The sequence below is a fragment of the Aquila chrysaetos genome, chromosome 24, assembly GCF_900496995.4.
Source record: "Aquila chrysaetos chrysaetos chromosome 24, bAquChr1.4, whole genome shotgun sequence".
Lineage (NCBI taxonomy): Eukaryota > Metazoa > Chordata > Aves > Accipitriformes > Accipitridae > Aquila > Aquila chrysaetos.
Genome location: NC_044027.1, coordinates 3,964,606 through 3,979,580, shown reverse-complemented (window position 1 = coordinate 3,979,580; position 14,975 = coordinate 3,964,606). Strand labels below are relative to the sequence as shown.

Here is a 14,975-nt window from a genome sequence, read left to right as displayed (position 1 = left end):
TAATCATCATATTCCATTTATTCTGTATACATTCGTAGTGCACATTAATGTAAGACATGAGCACTCCTCAGGTCACATCGCACTGCTGTTGTTCTTCACCTGTAAGGTTACACCTGGATGAGATATAAAGAAGGACTGAATGGATATCCATAGAAATAACCTGAAGAAGCAATTACACAGCAAGATCAACCCCTCTGGTCAGAGCAACTGAATCCCCGGTGGCCAGAGCCCCGAAGCACCTTTGTTTTTCTGCCATATCAGAAATGTTCAGTATCAAAGACACCAGTACAAGTAACAACAAGGAGAATCGCATGGGAGGAAAGCTTGAGACAACACAGATGCATCTGGGCCTTTCAACTGTAAAATCACATTCACTTATGGAAGAAAAACAAATTAGATCCCTTCTTTACAATTAGCCTTTTCCATACCCTGGCCTGTAATTGCAAACTTCAAAGCTCTCAGGATTTCCACTAATGTATTCACCTTTGGTCCTCTTCGGTAACAGGAATCTAAACCTGTTCTGCTACCTGTGTGCGGCATTTCAAGATGAGCCAAGTTTGGGAGAAAGACAAACTTCCCAGAAAGACTGATGGCAGCCCTCCCAGAAGCTGAATTTAGGCAATGCGTTCATTAACGATCATTCATTAATGATACTTCACAGTCAAGATACCACCCAAGAGGGCTGAGCAGCGTCACATGGAGAGACAGAGGAAAGACTTCAGGAGAAAATGGCCAAGAGAACAGAGAGCTGTAATACCAAGCTCTGGTTTGTTTTTTTCTCCCAGTGAACAGCATGGCTTAGGTAATAAAAATAACAATACTTCGGTAGTAACTAACACATTCGAGTCTCTTTACAGAAATATTGATCCTTTAACCCTCACAATCCAGCCTCTCTGCCATCCTCTCCCTGCAAGGCAGGTACAGGTCACAGATATTCCAACCTCCCTCTCTGAGGGAAAAGCAGGCACATAAAATGGGTTAAAAGAAAAAACAAATCAAATAACCCTCCCACGATAAAAGACAACTAAGTGCCAGGAGAAGCTATATTCCTACCAACAGGTTCTTGGGAAAGCGAAGGGTTAAAGATCCATTTATGCATTCACCAGGGAAGAAATATCAGGGGAAGAAGTCTGATTGATTAACTCAAAACTCAAACAAGAACCACTTAAAAAGGTTAAGACAGTCAAATTCTCTCTGCATAGCACATGGCTGCTTACCAAGTCATCCCTTGAACTTCAATCGCACGAGCAGAGGAAGGAGACCAGCGAAGATGCGATACAGTCCCCAGTGGGGGCTACACAAACCTGCTCCACAGCCAAGTACGTGAACCAACAGCTGAGCTCGTGCTGCCAGGTCCTAGCCATTACCCAGACCAGCTTCATTTTGCTGCCTAAACCCTTTTTTCAGAACCAAACAAAGTCTCAGCAAACGCAATAGTTGACTGAACACAGCTCCTTTGTCCAAGTTACCAATTCACAGACAAAACGTGGAGGCAAACCATCTGCCTTGCAGAAGTAAGCTTGGGAGAGCAAGAGATCTCACAGCTTCAACTCAGCTTCAGGGACTAACTCCAGGGCAGGTTTCAGATGTACACGTGCTCATTTGTTTCCTCCTGGTCACCTGTGTGGCATCAGTTGGATGCACAGAACCCTGGATGAATCCTTCTTAACTCAAAACCAGATTTATGGATGCAGCCACAAAGGGTGGGGTATCCTGCTCTGTGGAGGTGGTCTTTGCTTTGGGGGATATTCCATGGTTGAGGGGATAGGAGGAGTCATTCCGTATCCCTGGTTTAGTTTCCCATCCAAGTAAGCATGCACATGTATATTAGTATGCATCCATTGGAAAAGTCCAGCAAACTTGCATGTAAGGCTCAAAGCAAAATCTGTAAGATCCTTCTTTACAAGGTGCCGTAAAAATACAACAAACTGCATAAATAAAATTTTCAACCAAAAGAAAACAGTACCAAGGAAAGACTCCAGAGAGCTATCAGAAGGGATCCCTCCTGCCCATCACCCAAATCAAAGAACTGAAGGAATGAGAAAACACCAACTCGGATGTCCTCCTCGCCTTTCAACCCAATACTGGTTTCTCCTCCGAAACCATTTCAAGCGTGGCCACTAGAGGAAGCTGCGACACTGGCGAGCACCGCTCGGGCTGTAACACAGGGAGAAAGCCGAAATGGTGACATTTCTGCTCCCACTGCCCCAAGAACTACCACCTCAGCATTCAAACACGACTCTGATCTCTCCTTGCGCTTTCACACCACCTGAAAAATTGAATATAAAGAAGTTCTCAAAGGGTTCTAGCTGCTTAATGCAGACTCTTGGGAAGTTTTCCAGAAAAGCAAAAAACCCAAGAAAATCACTGGGACGTGAACCCAATGAGCACCCTGAAAGCCATAAATGACAACTGGTTTCCTGGTTGCCTGCACGGCGTTTCCCATTTCATTGCTTGAACATTAAACAAACCCTCTGCAAACAAAGAGCTGTGACCGGCTTTTCATTCCCAAAGCTTTCTGGGGAGCTTGCGATGCCACCCGAGCAAAGCCTGCTGAGCCAGCAGTGCTGCTCCCCGACCCGCAGCCACCAGGGAGGACACAACGGGACGTAAAGCAAAGGATGGTGCAGCAAGGCACCCGCCAGATCGCCGTGCACTGAAAGCAGCAGATGCAGCCAGCATCAGCTCTATGTTTTCTCATCTTTAAGGTCAAGGAAATGCTGCTGCTTTGAATAGATGCATCATCCTCCGCTATAAACAGGTTAAGGGATGCTGTCGGGGAACAGCAATAATGTATTTGCTATGCAAGCACACAGCTATGGCACAGCGGTCTCCTTGTCACTGCTGCTTTCAGTGTCCTTGGGAGGTAGGGGAGCATCAGATTCGCCAAAGAGGAAAGGGAGGCACAAGCTGGACAACCCAGTTTGTCTGGAGGACGTGAAAGTCAGCAGTTCAAAAGGTCAAAGCCAGCTTTCCGAAAGCAAAGCTCATTTAGAGCCACCTAAATGGGACTGCAGCCAAGGCTCGCTGGGAGCCCACCCTTTCTGAGGAACCACCAGCACCGGTGTGCTTTCCCTGATCCCTGGAGCTCACAGTATCTACAGACCCTCACACCAGCCTCATCCCACCCATCGGAGACAGGCAGCCAGGCCGGTGGCCACAGGGAGCACCCAAGAAGCAGCCCCAGGCCTCACCTGCTTTCTCCCAAGACACAAGCTGCCACCCAACAGCATCTTCCCTTGCATTTAACCAACCTGCAAACTCCCGTGAGGGTGGGAAAAGGCCCTCACCTCTTCCTTCATGTAAATGTAAAACATTTCATCCTTTTTTCCCTTTCTGGAGGGAAGAGGGGAATAAATATTTTGCATTTCTCAGCTCAGGCGGTGGAAAGGCAGATTCATACAGAGGCTCCCAGAGCACTGCCCTGTGCTGCCATGTGGGAGCTGCTAGTGCTGTCCCAGAGGGTGACACTTACAGCTTAGAAACTCTTTATTTAAATAATTTAAAGCTTAACGCAGTTAACTTTTTTTTACTATATATATAAACAATTTCTTCCCTCACTTCCCTAAAAGAAAGCTAGATTTAGGGGGATACATTACTTGTCTTTTTTTTTTTTTTTTTTTCCTTCAAATAAAGTCATTTGGTACACATATAAAAATATATTATTTGGGTTTCCTTTCCGTTATAGATCACACAAGGGTTGGGGTGGAGAAAAGAATGGAAGACAAGCACAAGGACTTCCAAAAAAAAAGAAAAAACAGTTAATTTAAGCATGTGGTGCACTTTGAGTTTACAGTGCAACGGCAAGCCAAGAAATCCATGTTCTGCCGACACAGGCATGGCATTACTCATACTTTTATCACTTTTTCTGAACTGCATGGCACATGTCCTTGCTCCCAAAAGGGTCACATTTCAGTATGACATTACAGCACCAAAACCAAAAAGGTTGAACTTCAAAAATCTGGAAATCAAGTTTCTGGACCTCAAAAGCAGGCTGCAGCTGGATGATCGAGTTCCCTCCTCTTTCACACTGGAGGCTCACTGACTTCCATATCGGAAAACGTTACGGACAAGGAGAACACAGCAAGGTTTGGCAATGTTTCTGCTGGCAGCAGGACACCTCGCAGCACTGGATCTCTCAACTCCTATCCCAGGGAGGAAGATGAAGAATACAGACAGCAGAAAGGTGGGACTCCAGAGTAACCCAGGGCACTTCTGTCTCATGGAAACAGCTTATAAAGGCAAAGAGTAATCCAGGGAGGGATTAAGCTGCAGTGTGTCACCATGCGGAGAGGGGTGGTGGAACATCCTGCGATGGGAGAGGAGCACAGACCCTACACAGGACCTCACACAGAGACCCGACAGCTCAGCTTAGACTCAGCCCTGGTATGAAGAGAAAAATCCACATCAAAGGCCACAAATTTACCCAAGAGCCAAAATTTAGCCCTTCCAAGTCCGTAGTTGAAGGAAACAAACTGCACATTCACTCAAAACACCGATCAAATATTTCTCATGGACCCAGCCAGGCATGTGGGTGTAGGCAGCGACTTTGATACAACTCCAAGCTCAGCTGCCTGGCAGCTCTGCTCACACTCCCACGTCTCCCGTACCATTTCCCACCCACCCTGTGACAGTCAGTCCCAGTTAAAAAAAATTTTGATTCACAGCTGCTCTTTTCCCCAACTGCAGCTCAGCAAAGCCATCAACCTCTTCTGAGATCTGTTCCCCAGACAGGAGTGAGCCATAGCGAATACATGTTTCATACTGGCACCGGTTTTGGCAATTACCACTGGGATGCAAAAGAACATTTAATAAATAAATAAGTAAACAAATAAATAAATCAACAACACTTCTGAACGGCCACCAAAAAGAACCCTTAAAAAACAAAACAGAGTATGGCACAATTGAAGTTTTCTATACCAAGCCTCAAATCTCTCTCATAATTGCGGTCTTCCCCTCCCCTTTTAAAGCAGGGTCTCCTCAGGAAATCAGGTTTATGTGATCACAGTGTCTGTGCCCATGGCTGTCTGTCCTCTTCTATTAATTTCTAGAGTTGCCCAATTTAAACTGAATCTCAGAAAGGGACAGAAGTATAAAAGGCTTCTACAAGCTTCAAAAAAATAGGAGAAAGGAGCGAGTTGAGGGGGAAAAGACCGCAGCATGAGTTCCCAAGTCATCAGGGATCAGCGAAACCCCAAGGCAAAACCGACTTTGGAATGGCCCAGCTGCAGAGCTTGCCTGGAGTCGCAAGGCATGAAATCCTCGGGAAACAGGCTGGATTTGCAGTGGAGCTCCTAAAGCAACGTGCTTTTGGAAACACGCCTCCACCATGCTACTGCCCTGCCTCTGCAGCCAGGCTGTTGGCACTGCTCGTGGAGCTGCTAGGCAATCAGTAGAGCTAACCCAATTCGAGGCTGTATCCACACAGTGCCGGTACTGTTGCTGGCACCTTCTGCCCCTCTCGCCAGAAATTTAACCTTCAAACAGTGTCATCAAATATCCCATAAGGCTTTAAAAACAAACTACACGGGAGAGACGGAGAGGGGAAGACGGACAGACAGACTAGCCTTAACATCAGCTGTAGGAGCCATCCCATGACACCAGGTAATGGGGTAAACAGGGAAGCAGAAGGCTATGGCGAATGGAAGTCACACCGGGCAATACACTGAAGGGCAGGTACCAAAGCCACGACACAGTGCTTGCACTTGGCGTTCCCCCTTACAGAGGCAGGTCAGTGCTGTTATGTCGAGTTTTCCGCGAAGTCCCATCATCTCTCGGCAGGGCCCTTTGCAAACTGGACATGGCCGCTGTCTTTTTTAGGTCAATGACCGCGTAGGAGTCCGTCCGGCGGGCTTCGTGGGTGGCAGGAGGTGGGACACGGGGGACCGGTGGGTTCTGATGTCCCTTGCGTGGCTCAGCCTCCAGCTCCACCTGGATGTAGTTGAGTTGCCGCGGCTGCTCTGGACAGGGCCGGGGGAAGTCGAAGCTGAAGACGCTGGGCACGCAGCCGCGACGAGGCTTTGGCAGGAAGCCGCTGCGCCGTTGGCCACTGTCCCCATGCAGTGCGGTGTTCTCCGAGTTCATGTAGTTCTGCAGGGGATCTTCTTCACCAGCCTCAGAGCAGCCATTGGGGGAAGGCGTCAGCATGTCCCCGGCACCCACATCCTCCTCGCCCCGCCGGAGCGGCTGGCACTCCCACACTGGGGGCAGCGACGGCAAGTTCTCATAGTGCAGCAACGCCGTTCTGCGATGGGAGCAGCCAGGTAAGCCCGTGTCCTCCCGGGTGAGTTTCAAGCGCCCGCCTCGGCAGAGAGAGGAGGTGGTGCTTGGGGGCAGCAAGCCGTTGACATTCTCGTAGACGCACTGGGGTGAAGGGCACTCCTCCTCACACTCGTTGTTGTTGTTGTTGGGGGGGGGGGCAGAAGTGCGTCCTGCACTCCCGGTGGTGCCGACAGACGCGTCTGTAGTTGGACGTGGGACCTAACACGAACTTAACCTCCCCCGGCTGCAGAAAGACCTGGGGATTGCGGTCTTCGAGGGAGCAGCTGCGGTTCCTATGGGGGAAAGGAGGGTGGACTTCAGGCAAGGAGTGCATACAATGTCGGCCCCTCAGCTCCTGATCACCATTGGCCGTGTTGACGTAGGTGTGGGACTGCAAGGAGAGAAGCAGAGGGACAGTGAAAGGAGAAGAGAAGAGACAAGAACAAAGCAGCTGTCAGCAGCTGAGAAACCAACAGGAATGGAAAAGTTTTCAGCGGCTGATGAAGCAGGAGAAGATGGAAGAATTTCAGAAGTTGAAAAGATTTTGGGAAGCAAAACACAAAAGCCATTTCTGGATTTGTGGGCTGAAGAAGAGACAAAAAGGAGTCCAACTGCAGAAGATACACATCATCTGCTTCATGCTCAATGCATATGGCACAGAACAAAAAGCAAAGCCACTTGCAAAATATTTCCTTGAGTGGCTTACACTGGCGATATTGCAGCACTCACACCTACCTAGGCTTCTCTGATAATGGTTGAGACAAGCTGGATTTTGTAGGGAAAAATCTTAAATTCTAAAACTGAGAACAAAGAGCTGAACATCAAAAATAAAAATAAAAAGAGTCTGAACTTGGGTATGCATCTGCACATCAGTTTCGGGGTTGCAGCAATAGCTGACAGATAAGGCAATGTGACTTGGGCTCACAAGCTAAGTGCTGCTGTCAAGTAATTGCCATGCAAATATTCGTGGATCAAGGAAGCCAACTCAGTCAGCCTTGAAAGAGCATCTATTCTAGTGAAGTGTCAGAGAGCAGAAGTCTACAAGAGCAAAATGAAGCAAAAGAGAAAAAAAGGATGACGAGGTATGAGGGTCCCCTGAGCTTTGCTGGAGTAAGAGAAACTGAGAATTGTACAGGACCGCCAGCAAAACAAGCTCCTTGTTCGTTGCTTGCAAACAGTAGACTTTAGGACATCCAGGTTTACCTGATCATCAGGCCCAATAAGGGCATGAGTAGAGTCTTCACCCACAGAGGAATGCCTCAGGCTGCTCACAGAGGGGTGGCGGACTGCGGAGTATGATAGGGTTTCTCCAGGGAAGCTGTGAAATCCATTGGGAAATCCTGGGACAGTGTACCCCAGACCTGGGAGAGAATCAAGACAGATAAGCATTAGAGCATTGGTTTGGTATAAAATAGAGTTGACTTCACTTTCACAATGAGCTGGCCCCTTTAACTGCACCCTGTAAGTCAGAATCAGCCTGCCTGGGGAAGATCCTTATGATGAAGTACCTAGTATAAATACAGGGGCTAGGCCCTCTTGTTTAAATCTATTGAAGTGACTCCTAATGGAGACAGGAACTGAGCAAATACGAATTCTCCCAGATGTGGTTTCCTCTAGAAACCACCTGATCCTTGTAGGTGCTACTTAAAAAAGGCCACTTGGCAGTGGTCCAGGTGAAAACCAACCGAAGGGTGACAACTCAGTTGACTATTTGAAGGGCTTTTTGTTGCTGTTTCCTTGGAAACAAAATACCACATCGCAGACAAGTAAGGGCCTTAAAATAAACTTGCTGCATGGAGCACACATGGACATAAAGATAAGGGTCAGCAGCGAGGCAGCGCATGGGAGATATCCATGGGCTGCAAAGGGCAGTTTCACATGAGTGACTGCAGGTATCACCCACGTCTCTGTGTTCCCCCCTCTTCTCCCCAGACACTGAAAGAGCCTTACTGTTGGGTGCCTGGGGGGTCCGGGAGAGCTCCCGCTCTGTGGGGTGACTGTTCCTGGTGATGACAACAGGCTCTTCCACTACGTTGATACTGTTACACTGCATCAGGTCCTGAAGCAGATTAAAGATCTCCTCTGCTCTGGAACACTTGAAGGCAAAAATCCCTGCACAGTAACAAAGAGGAGGGTCAGAAAAGCAAGAAAGCAATCCTGTTTTAACATGAGTATATGTAATTCTTGGCTCTAAATGAACAGGCAATTCTGATTTCTTTTGCTGTGTTTAACACAATCAACCCCTGCAAGCCACAGCCAGAGGAAAACAACCAACAACTCGATGGATTATTGCATCAACAGAAATACAATGCCATGACTGCCATCTGACCAAATGGTGCCTTATTACAAGAAAAATAGTGAGCACCTTGGTTATCTTAGGACAATCAATCCCACACGAGCAGAGGTGTGAAAGGGACAGGCTTACCGGTCTCATTTCATCTCTAATCTTCTATTTTAACTCATTGGGCACCCAGTCCAGTTCTCATTACTGGGGAAAGTCTATCCAGTGACTACTGGAAGCTGAACTGGGCCCTGTGGAGTGTGCACATGAGGGAGGGAGAAGAATGTCATATTTCAAAAATGTATGGAATTAAACTGTGTCTCCCCAAACAAGCAGCCCAAACTAGAGCCGGTGTGTGCAGAGCTAACCAATCCCAAGCTGGCACGCACATAGACGCACAAAAGCCATAGCAACGAGAACGGCATGGCAACAACAGCTGCTACCCCAAAGAATAAGGTTTTAAAAATTCTGGCCACAAAAATAGCTATATCTGCCTTATATAAAGTGGAAAGCAGCGTCATTAAGGAGTCCTCCAAATAAAATTAACTAAGCAGAATGAAATCCTACAAGGGAAGGGAGAAAACTCATCAAAACACAACGCCATCCCTGTCATTTCTGTCTGCTTTAAGACTGATGAGTAAGTATGTGTTTGCTAAAAATTTTGTAATATATGAAGAGCAAACGGTTCTGCTTTATCACCACTACCTGGACCTAAACAAAACCAAAATGCACACAGGGCAGAATTTTAATCACTGATCTGCATCCTGCAAAAGGCAAAACAGAAACCAAAGACAAGCAATTCCCATCGCTGGCAACTGATAAGCACATGACTCCAGGAGAGGAAAACCCCACTTACATAAATATTAAAAAGGAGCATACGGCACTACAGATTTGCGCAGTGCTTTACACAGACACTGAACAGTCATGCGGAGTCCTTTTGGATAAGAAGGAGTTTACAAACACATTAATAGAATGAGGAAACAAACTTTTTTTTCCTGGGGCTGCAGATGCCAAGAAAATGTTCAGCTCTTTAAAAGCAAGGGAGACAGACTGGTAAAGGAACTAACAGGCACCATTGTAAAATTGGAGTCTATTCCCAGCGCTGCTGATGACTTGGCATGTACTCCTGGGTGACTCACTTCCCTTCTCTATGCACAGCATCCCCATGCATAAAATCAGTAAAACGTAAAACTCCTTTCCCTCTACGTTACAAAGGGCTGCCAGACACCAAATGCAAATAAGGAGAACTAGCACTAACTAAGGCAAAGAGAATGTACCGAGAAAAACAAAATGTGCTCAAACAACTATTGCTACTGACATGCATTTGGCAGCTCTGTGGAATAAGCGAACCTTAAGAGGGACCTGCAAAAAGGTGCAGGTGATGCCCTTTTGCTTTATCCCCAGAGTTAAAAGACGCTTAACAAAGCTTCAGTCTTGCAAAAAGTACTTTCTAGCTCCTAAGGAAAGAAGTCCAGCAACCCTCCTGCCAGAGCTCTGCATCGTTTGGTACCCAAGCACAGAGCTGACAGTGTAACTAACATCCTCTCTGACATTAAATACCCCCCATCCAATGCTCAAGCCTGCTTCACCCATTACCTCATGAGCACTGATGCACTAGCAAAACGAGACCATTAGATTTATGCCCAGGTCCTGAGCCATTATGTTGTTCTTGTTAGTGTTTTAATCAGGAGCATTAACTGTATGTGCATGCACACTCTGGTATTCTGGGGGAACAGAGGCTGCAAAAGAACCTGTTGATTCATTAGATGCAGGAATTAGGGAAGACACAAGCATCAGCTCACTCCAGCTGCCTGGGAACAGAAACCTCAGTGTTTCTTCCTCCAGGAACCTCCACACTCACCCTGCCCTGTCTGGCAGCGACGACCGCTCTCGAAGGAGAAGAGGTTAGAGTCATAGCCATAGCGGCGCAAGCAGAGGTAGGGCCACCTGACAGCATCTCGCTTGTGAGTGTGCAAGATGAGCTCCGTCTGTGTCAGCTCCATAATCCCAGATCCCAGCTCGTTACCTTCATCATCCACGTTCGTTACCTGCAGAGGCCACAGAGCTCACGTCAGGAAACTCAGTGTACTGGTATCGGAAAAAAAGCCCACCCATGAAGATACTGTAATTCCCATGGATTCCCCCTTCATTTACTGAGATGCCTTTTTCTCAGCTGAGAGTATGAATTCATTGCTGGCAGAAGGCGCCAAGCCGGCAGCCCTGGAGACTGTGTGCTTGGCAGTTCAGCTGATGTGTCTCAGCACAGACACTGGAACACAGCCCTGAGCAATAAAAGGTTTCTCTCCAGTTCCCCATTTCCTTGCTCAGGCTGAATCTCAGTGCAGAGGCAATTTCTACTGCAAATACAAACATATTTGCAGCAGAGGTTGCTTAAGGAAAGGAAAAAAACCCAACAAACCAAAACAGTAACGTATTTGCAAATCTTATCAAGTGAAAGACTTCTCTGCAAGAGCAGCGGGTTTTTTTCCTTTCATGCCTGGAGTTCAAGCTATGCTGGGCTTTGCTGGTAGTCAGTGCTGTCGCAGACTCTGTGGTGGGGATGAAGGTGCAATACTTACCTTAAATTTGGTGGGATGGTTGTCTGGGATGCTGTCTCTGCACAGACAACTGCAGCAGCTCCCCATGACGTCAGCCTAAGAGGCAATCCCTGGGGAGAGGACACAAAACAGAGGACAATCATATTTTCAAACCAACTCCTCCCACCCTCTCCAAACACGAAGCATTTACAGCCTGTATCCGCCTCGATCCCCCTACACGTGGCCCAGTGGGTTTGGATCTCAAACTCTTCAATGTGTTCCTCAGTTAATGGACACCGTACAATATATGGCTAATTAAAAATAACACCTCTCTTACCATTAGGCAATTGTTGGATTTTTTTGGAGGAGCGGGAAGAAATTCCCACTACTGTCCCTCTATCTCCCTCGGGAATTCATGGTAACCAGGTGTCAGAGTCACCTAAAACACAAGGGAAACGGTCCCATCTTCCACCTGACAAGGAGAATACAATTAAACAAATTAAAACCCAGAGATTAAAAAGCAGGGCGGGGTGGAGGTGTGACTGAAGTTCCCTTCAAATATCACAAGGAAGGCAGGTGCACTTTTTTTTTTTTAAATTAACTACCTGCATTTATATGACTATAGAAAATAATTCTGCACAGACCACTCCTGTAATTTCTGAAAAAATATAGAGTCTACAGCTAAAAAAACCCTAAAAATGAGATACTTTTTGGCTTTGGGATCCTACACAGAATTGGGGTTTATCGGAGCTACTGTACTGCAGATAAAACACAACAGTAATACTGAATGGCTGAGGGCTGTGAGGATACAAGGAATTACATGCATCTGCTGCTTAGGAATGTCAAGATACCTTCACTGAATGCAAGGTCCTTCAGGGTCAGAGAACCAGCAACCTTAAAAGTAAGTGAACAAAACAGCTGTTCTGCTTTGGACTATGAAAAGTAACAAATGCCAGAGAACACAAAAACTCTGCTATATGACAACAGCCAGCAAGTGCAAGTATCAAGCAGGCAGGAGTTGCACGCACTAGTAGTAAGAAATACTGCTATCTTTGATGCAAACTTAAAGAACTCCAGATCCATTCTAGGGCAGGGGATTCAGCAGCAGATAACACGAGAGGATGCCATGTTTTATTTGGCGAGAACAGCTAATGATGTCTCCATCTGAGGCGTGAGAGAACGAAGCCATATGGATAACCAGCCTGGCACTGGAGCAGTAAATAAAATGAAAAGGCTATTGGAAACCTCTCGCTCTGCCATGCCAGAATCTGCCTCAACAGTCGCTCCAAATTAAACAATGAATCACGGAGTTGCATCTTTGTGCAAAACCACATTGCACAGCTGCCCTCAGGCTCCCTCGTGGTGCAGAGCAGCGAGGAGAGAGGGGGAAGAGCCAGTGGCGAGCTGACCAAGGGGTCCCATTTCATTTTTTACATCAAAACAGAACCTAAATCACCTTCCACTGCAACCCCAGGCGTTAGCTTTGGCCCCTGAAGAACTCTCCACCACATCCTAACCCTGCAAATTCCCCCAGAAGAGAAACGCTTCCTTTTGAGCAAGCTGAAGAAGCTCGGGCACAAAACAAGCCGCCTGCCACTTGCCCTCCTGCACATACCCATCACCCCTAACAGTAATAACACCACACGCTCCCTGTTCCACGACGGCATCTTGCTCAAGCCATTCTATTTCTTTTGCTAGACTTATTATGGATTTACTCCCCACTGACCTTACAGGCTTTGATCAATAATTTAGCAACAGATCCCTCTCCGCTTCATCTAATCTGGTCACTAGGGGCCTTGTCCTCTAGTGTCTCTGCCCTCGCACTCCCACCTCATCAATTCCCTCAGTAAAAAAAAAAAACCAAAACCACCAACTTGTAGGAAACACGTTCCCTTTTCCCCCTCTTTCTTCTTTATTTCTCTCCCTCTGGTGCTCCCTCCAGCCGCGTCTGTGTAACCTGTGAGGGGGTTAGGTTGAAGTGCTGTCGCCCATCCTGAACAGTTATTATGGTCAGAACTGAACAAACAAGAAAAAAAACATTGTGAGATCCCTGAACACTCCCTTGGTGCTTCCCACGACTCCTTGCTGTTGAATATTTTAGTGGCATCCCTTTCATGCAGACACTGAGACTCTGAAGACTCCTGTCTCTTGCTCAGCGCTTTCCACACGCACCTTTCCGACGGCTGTTTGCCAGTTCAGAGCCTTAACTAGTCGAACCAAACACTCTAATAGCACGATACGCTTCCCTGCGAGCAAGAGCACGTGCCTCCTAAGACCAGCAACCCCATCCTCCCCTCCAGTCTCCCCACCTCCCAAGACCCAAACCTAAATCCTCCGGAAACCTTCACAGCCCTCCTTGGCCCAGTCTCCAGACCACAGCTCACCTCTCCCCATTTCGCAGCCAGGTCGTTCACTCTTGTCCCAAACCCTCTGCTCCTCCAGAGGCTCCGTCCGTACCCCCAAGCCCGCAGAAGACCCCCCTCATGCCTTTGCTCTCCTCCACGCCATTCTCTTAAACCCAGGACTGCAGAAGAGGGTCCACCTCATCCCAAAGGACCAGGGCACCCCGGCCAGCCATGCACAGGGACACCTCGCGTGGAAATACACATGGCCCCACACCAACCCACCCGTGACATGCAGCAACCGACCTCCCCCGACCCCCACCAGCATGGGAGGGAGGAGAAGGGCTGCAGGGGGGCACCTCCCGGGGCAAGAGGGGCGGCTGGCAAGGAGAAGGGTCTGGAGGGAGGAGGAAGGGTCTGGAGGGAGGAGGAAGGGTCTGGAGGGAGGAGGAAGGGGCTGGAGGGAGGAAGAAGGGGCCTGCACAGCCCGTGGGGACGGGGGGGGCATGAGGAAGGGGCGAGTCCCGGGGGGGGTAACGGGGAAGAGGGTGCAAGGGGACGGCTGGGGAGCGCGGAGGGGGTGCGAGGGGACACCGGGGGACACGAGGGGGAGAAAGGACAGGGAGGCGAGGGGGCGGCCCCGGGCCGAGGCGCGGTGCCGGTGCCGAGGGAAGGCCCGGGCGCGGGTCGGTACCTGAGGCGCTGCCCGGCTCCGCCGTCCGGGAGCTGAGGCCCGGGCCCCCGCTGCCTGCCTGCCTGCCTGCCGACCGGTCCCCGACCCGGCCCGTCCCGGCCCGTCCCCTGCCCGGCCCGCCGGGTCCGGGCTCGGGCTCGGGGACCGGGTGCGGGTCGGGCCCCGCCAGCGCCGCGTCCCCCCCCGCCAGCCCGGGCCGGGCCCGCCGGGAGCAGCGAGTCCACCGCCCGCCGCCTAGAGCGTCTCGGGCTGGGAGGACTCGGCTAGGCAAGGGCGCAGCCGCCAGGGGGCGCGCTGGCTCCGCGGCGCCACGGCCGCGGCGGGGCGTGGTCGCGGAAAGGGGGCGTGGTCAATGCGGGAGGCGGGGCCAGGGGAGGAGTCTGGGGGTAAGGGGGTGTGGCGAGAGGGGCTGGGGGCCCTGGGGCGGGGGGGTGAGGGGGGCAGAGAGGCAGGAGTGTTTATGGGGGGACAGTGGAGGGGGATTGGGGGGGTCTGAGGCAGGAGGGGGGGATTGGGGTGTGAGAGGAGGGCGATTGGGGAGGGGTCTGGGGCAGCAGAAGTGCTGGGGGGTAATAGAGGGGGTTGGGGGGGGCTGGGGCACCAGTGGAAGAGGGATTGGGGAGGGGGCTGGGGCAGGAGAGGTGCTGGGGGGGTCAGTGGAGGGGGATTGGGGGGGCTGGGGCACCAGTGGAAGAGGGATTGGGGAGGGGTCTGGGGCAGGAGAGGTGCTGGGGGGTTAGTGGAGGGGGATTGGGGAGGGGTCTGGGGCAGGAGAGGTGCTGGGGGGTTAGTGGAGGGGGATTGGGGGGGTCTGGGGCACCAGTGGAGGGGGGATTGGGGAGGGGTCTGGGGCAGGGGTT

The 14,975-nt window shown here is 49.8% G+C and overlaps 1 protein-coding gene across 1 annotated transcript; it reads right to left on the bottom strand.

The window, feature by feature from the left end:
* Window positions 1-14,347, bottom strand: FRS3 (fibroblast growth factor receptor substrate 3). Its single transcript, XM_030000499.2, is given in 8 exon segments — window positions 1-6,471; window positions 6,473-6,652; window positions 7,465-7,622; window positions 8,212-8,373; window positions 10,404-10,590; window positions 11,122-11,210; window positions 11,417-11,551; window positions 14,116-14,347. Coding segments are annotated over 6 exon segments (1,506 nt in total). The 5' UTR covers window positions 11,188-11,210; window positions 11,417-11,551; window positions 14,116-14,347; the 3' UTR covers window positions 1-5,718.
* Window positions 14,348-14,975: the final 628 nt, after the last annotated feature.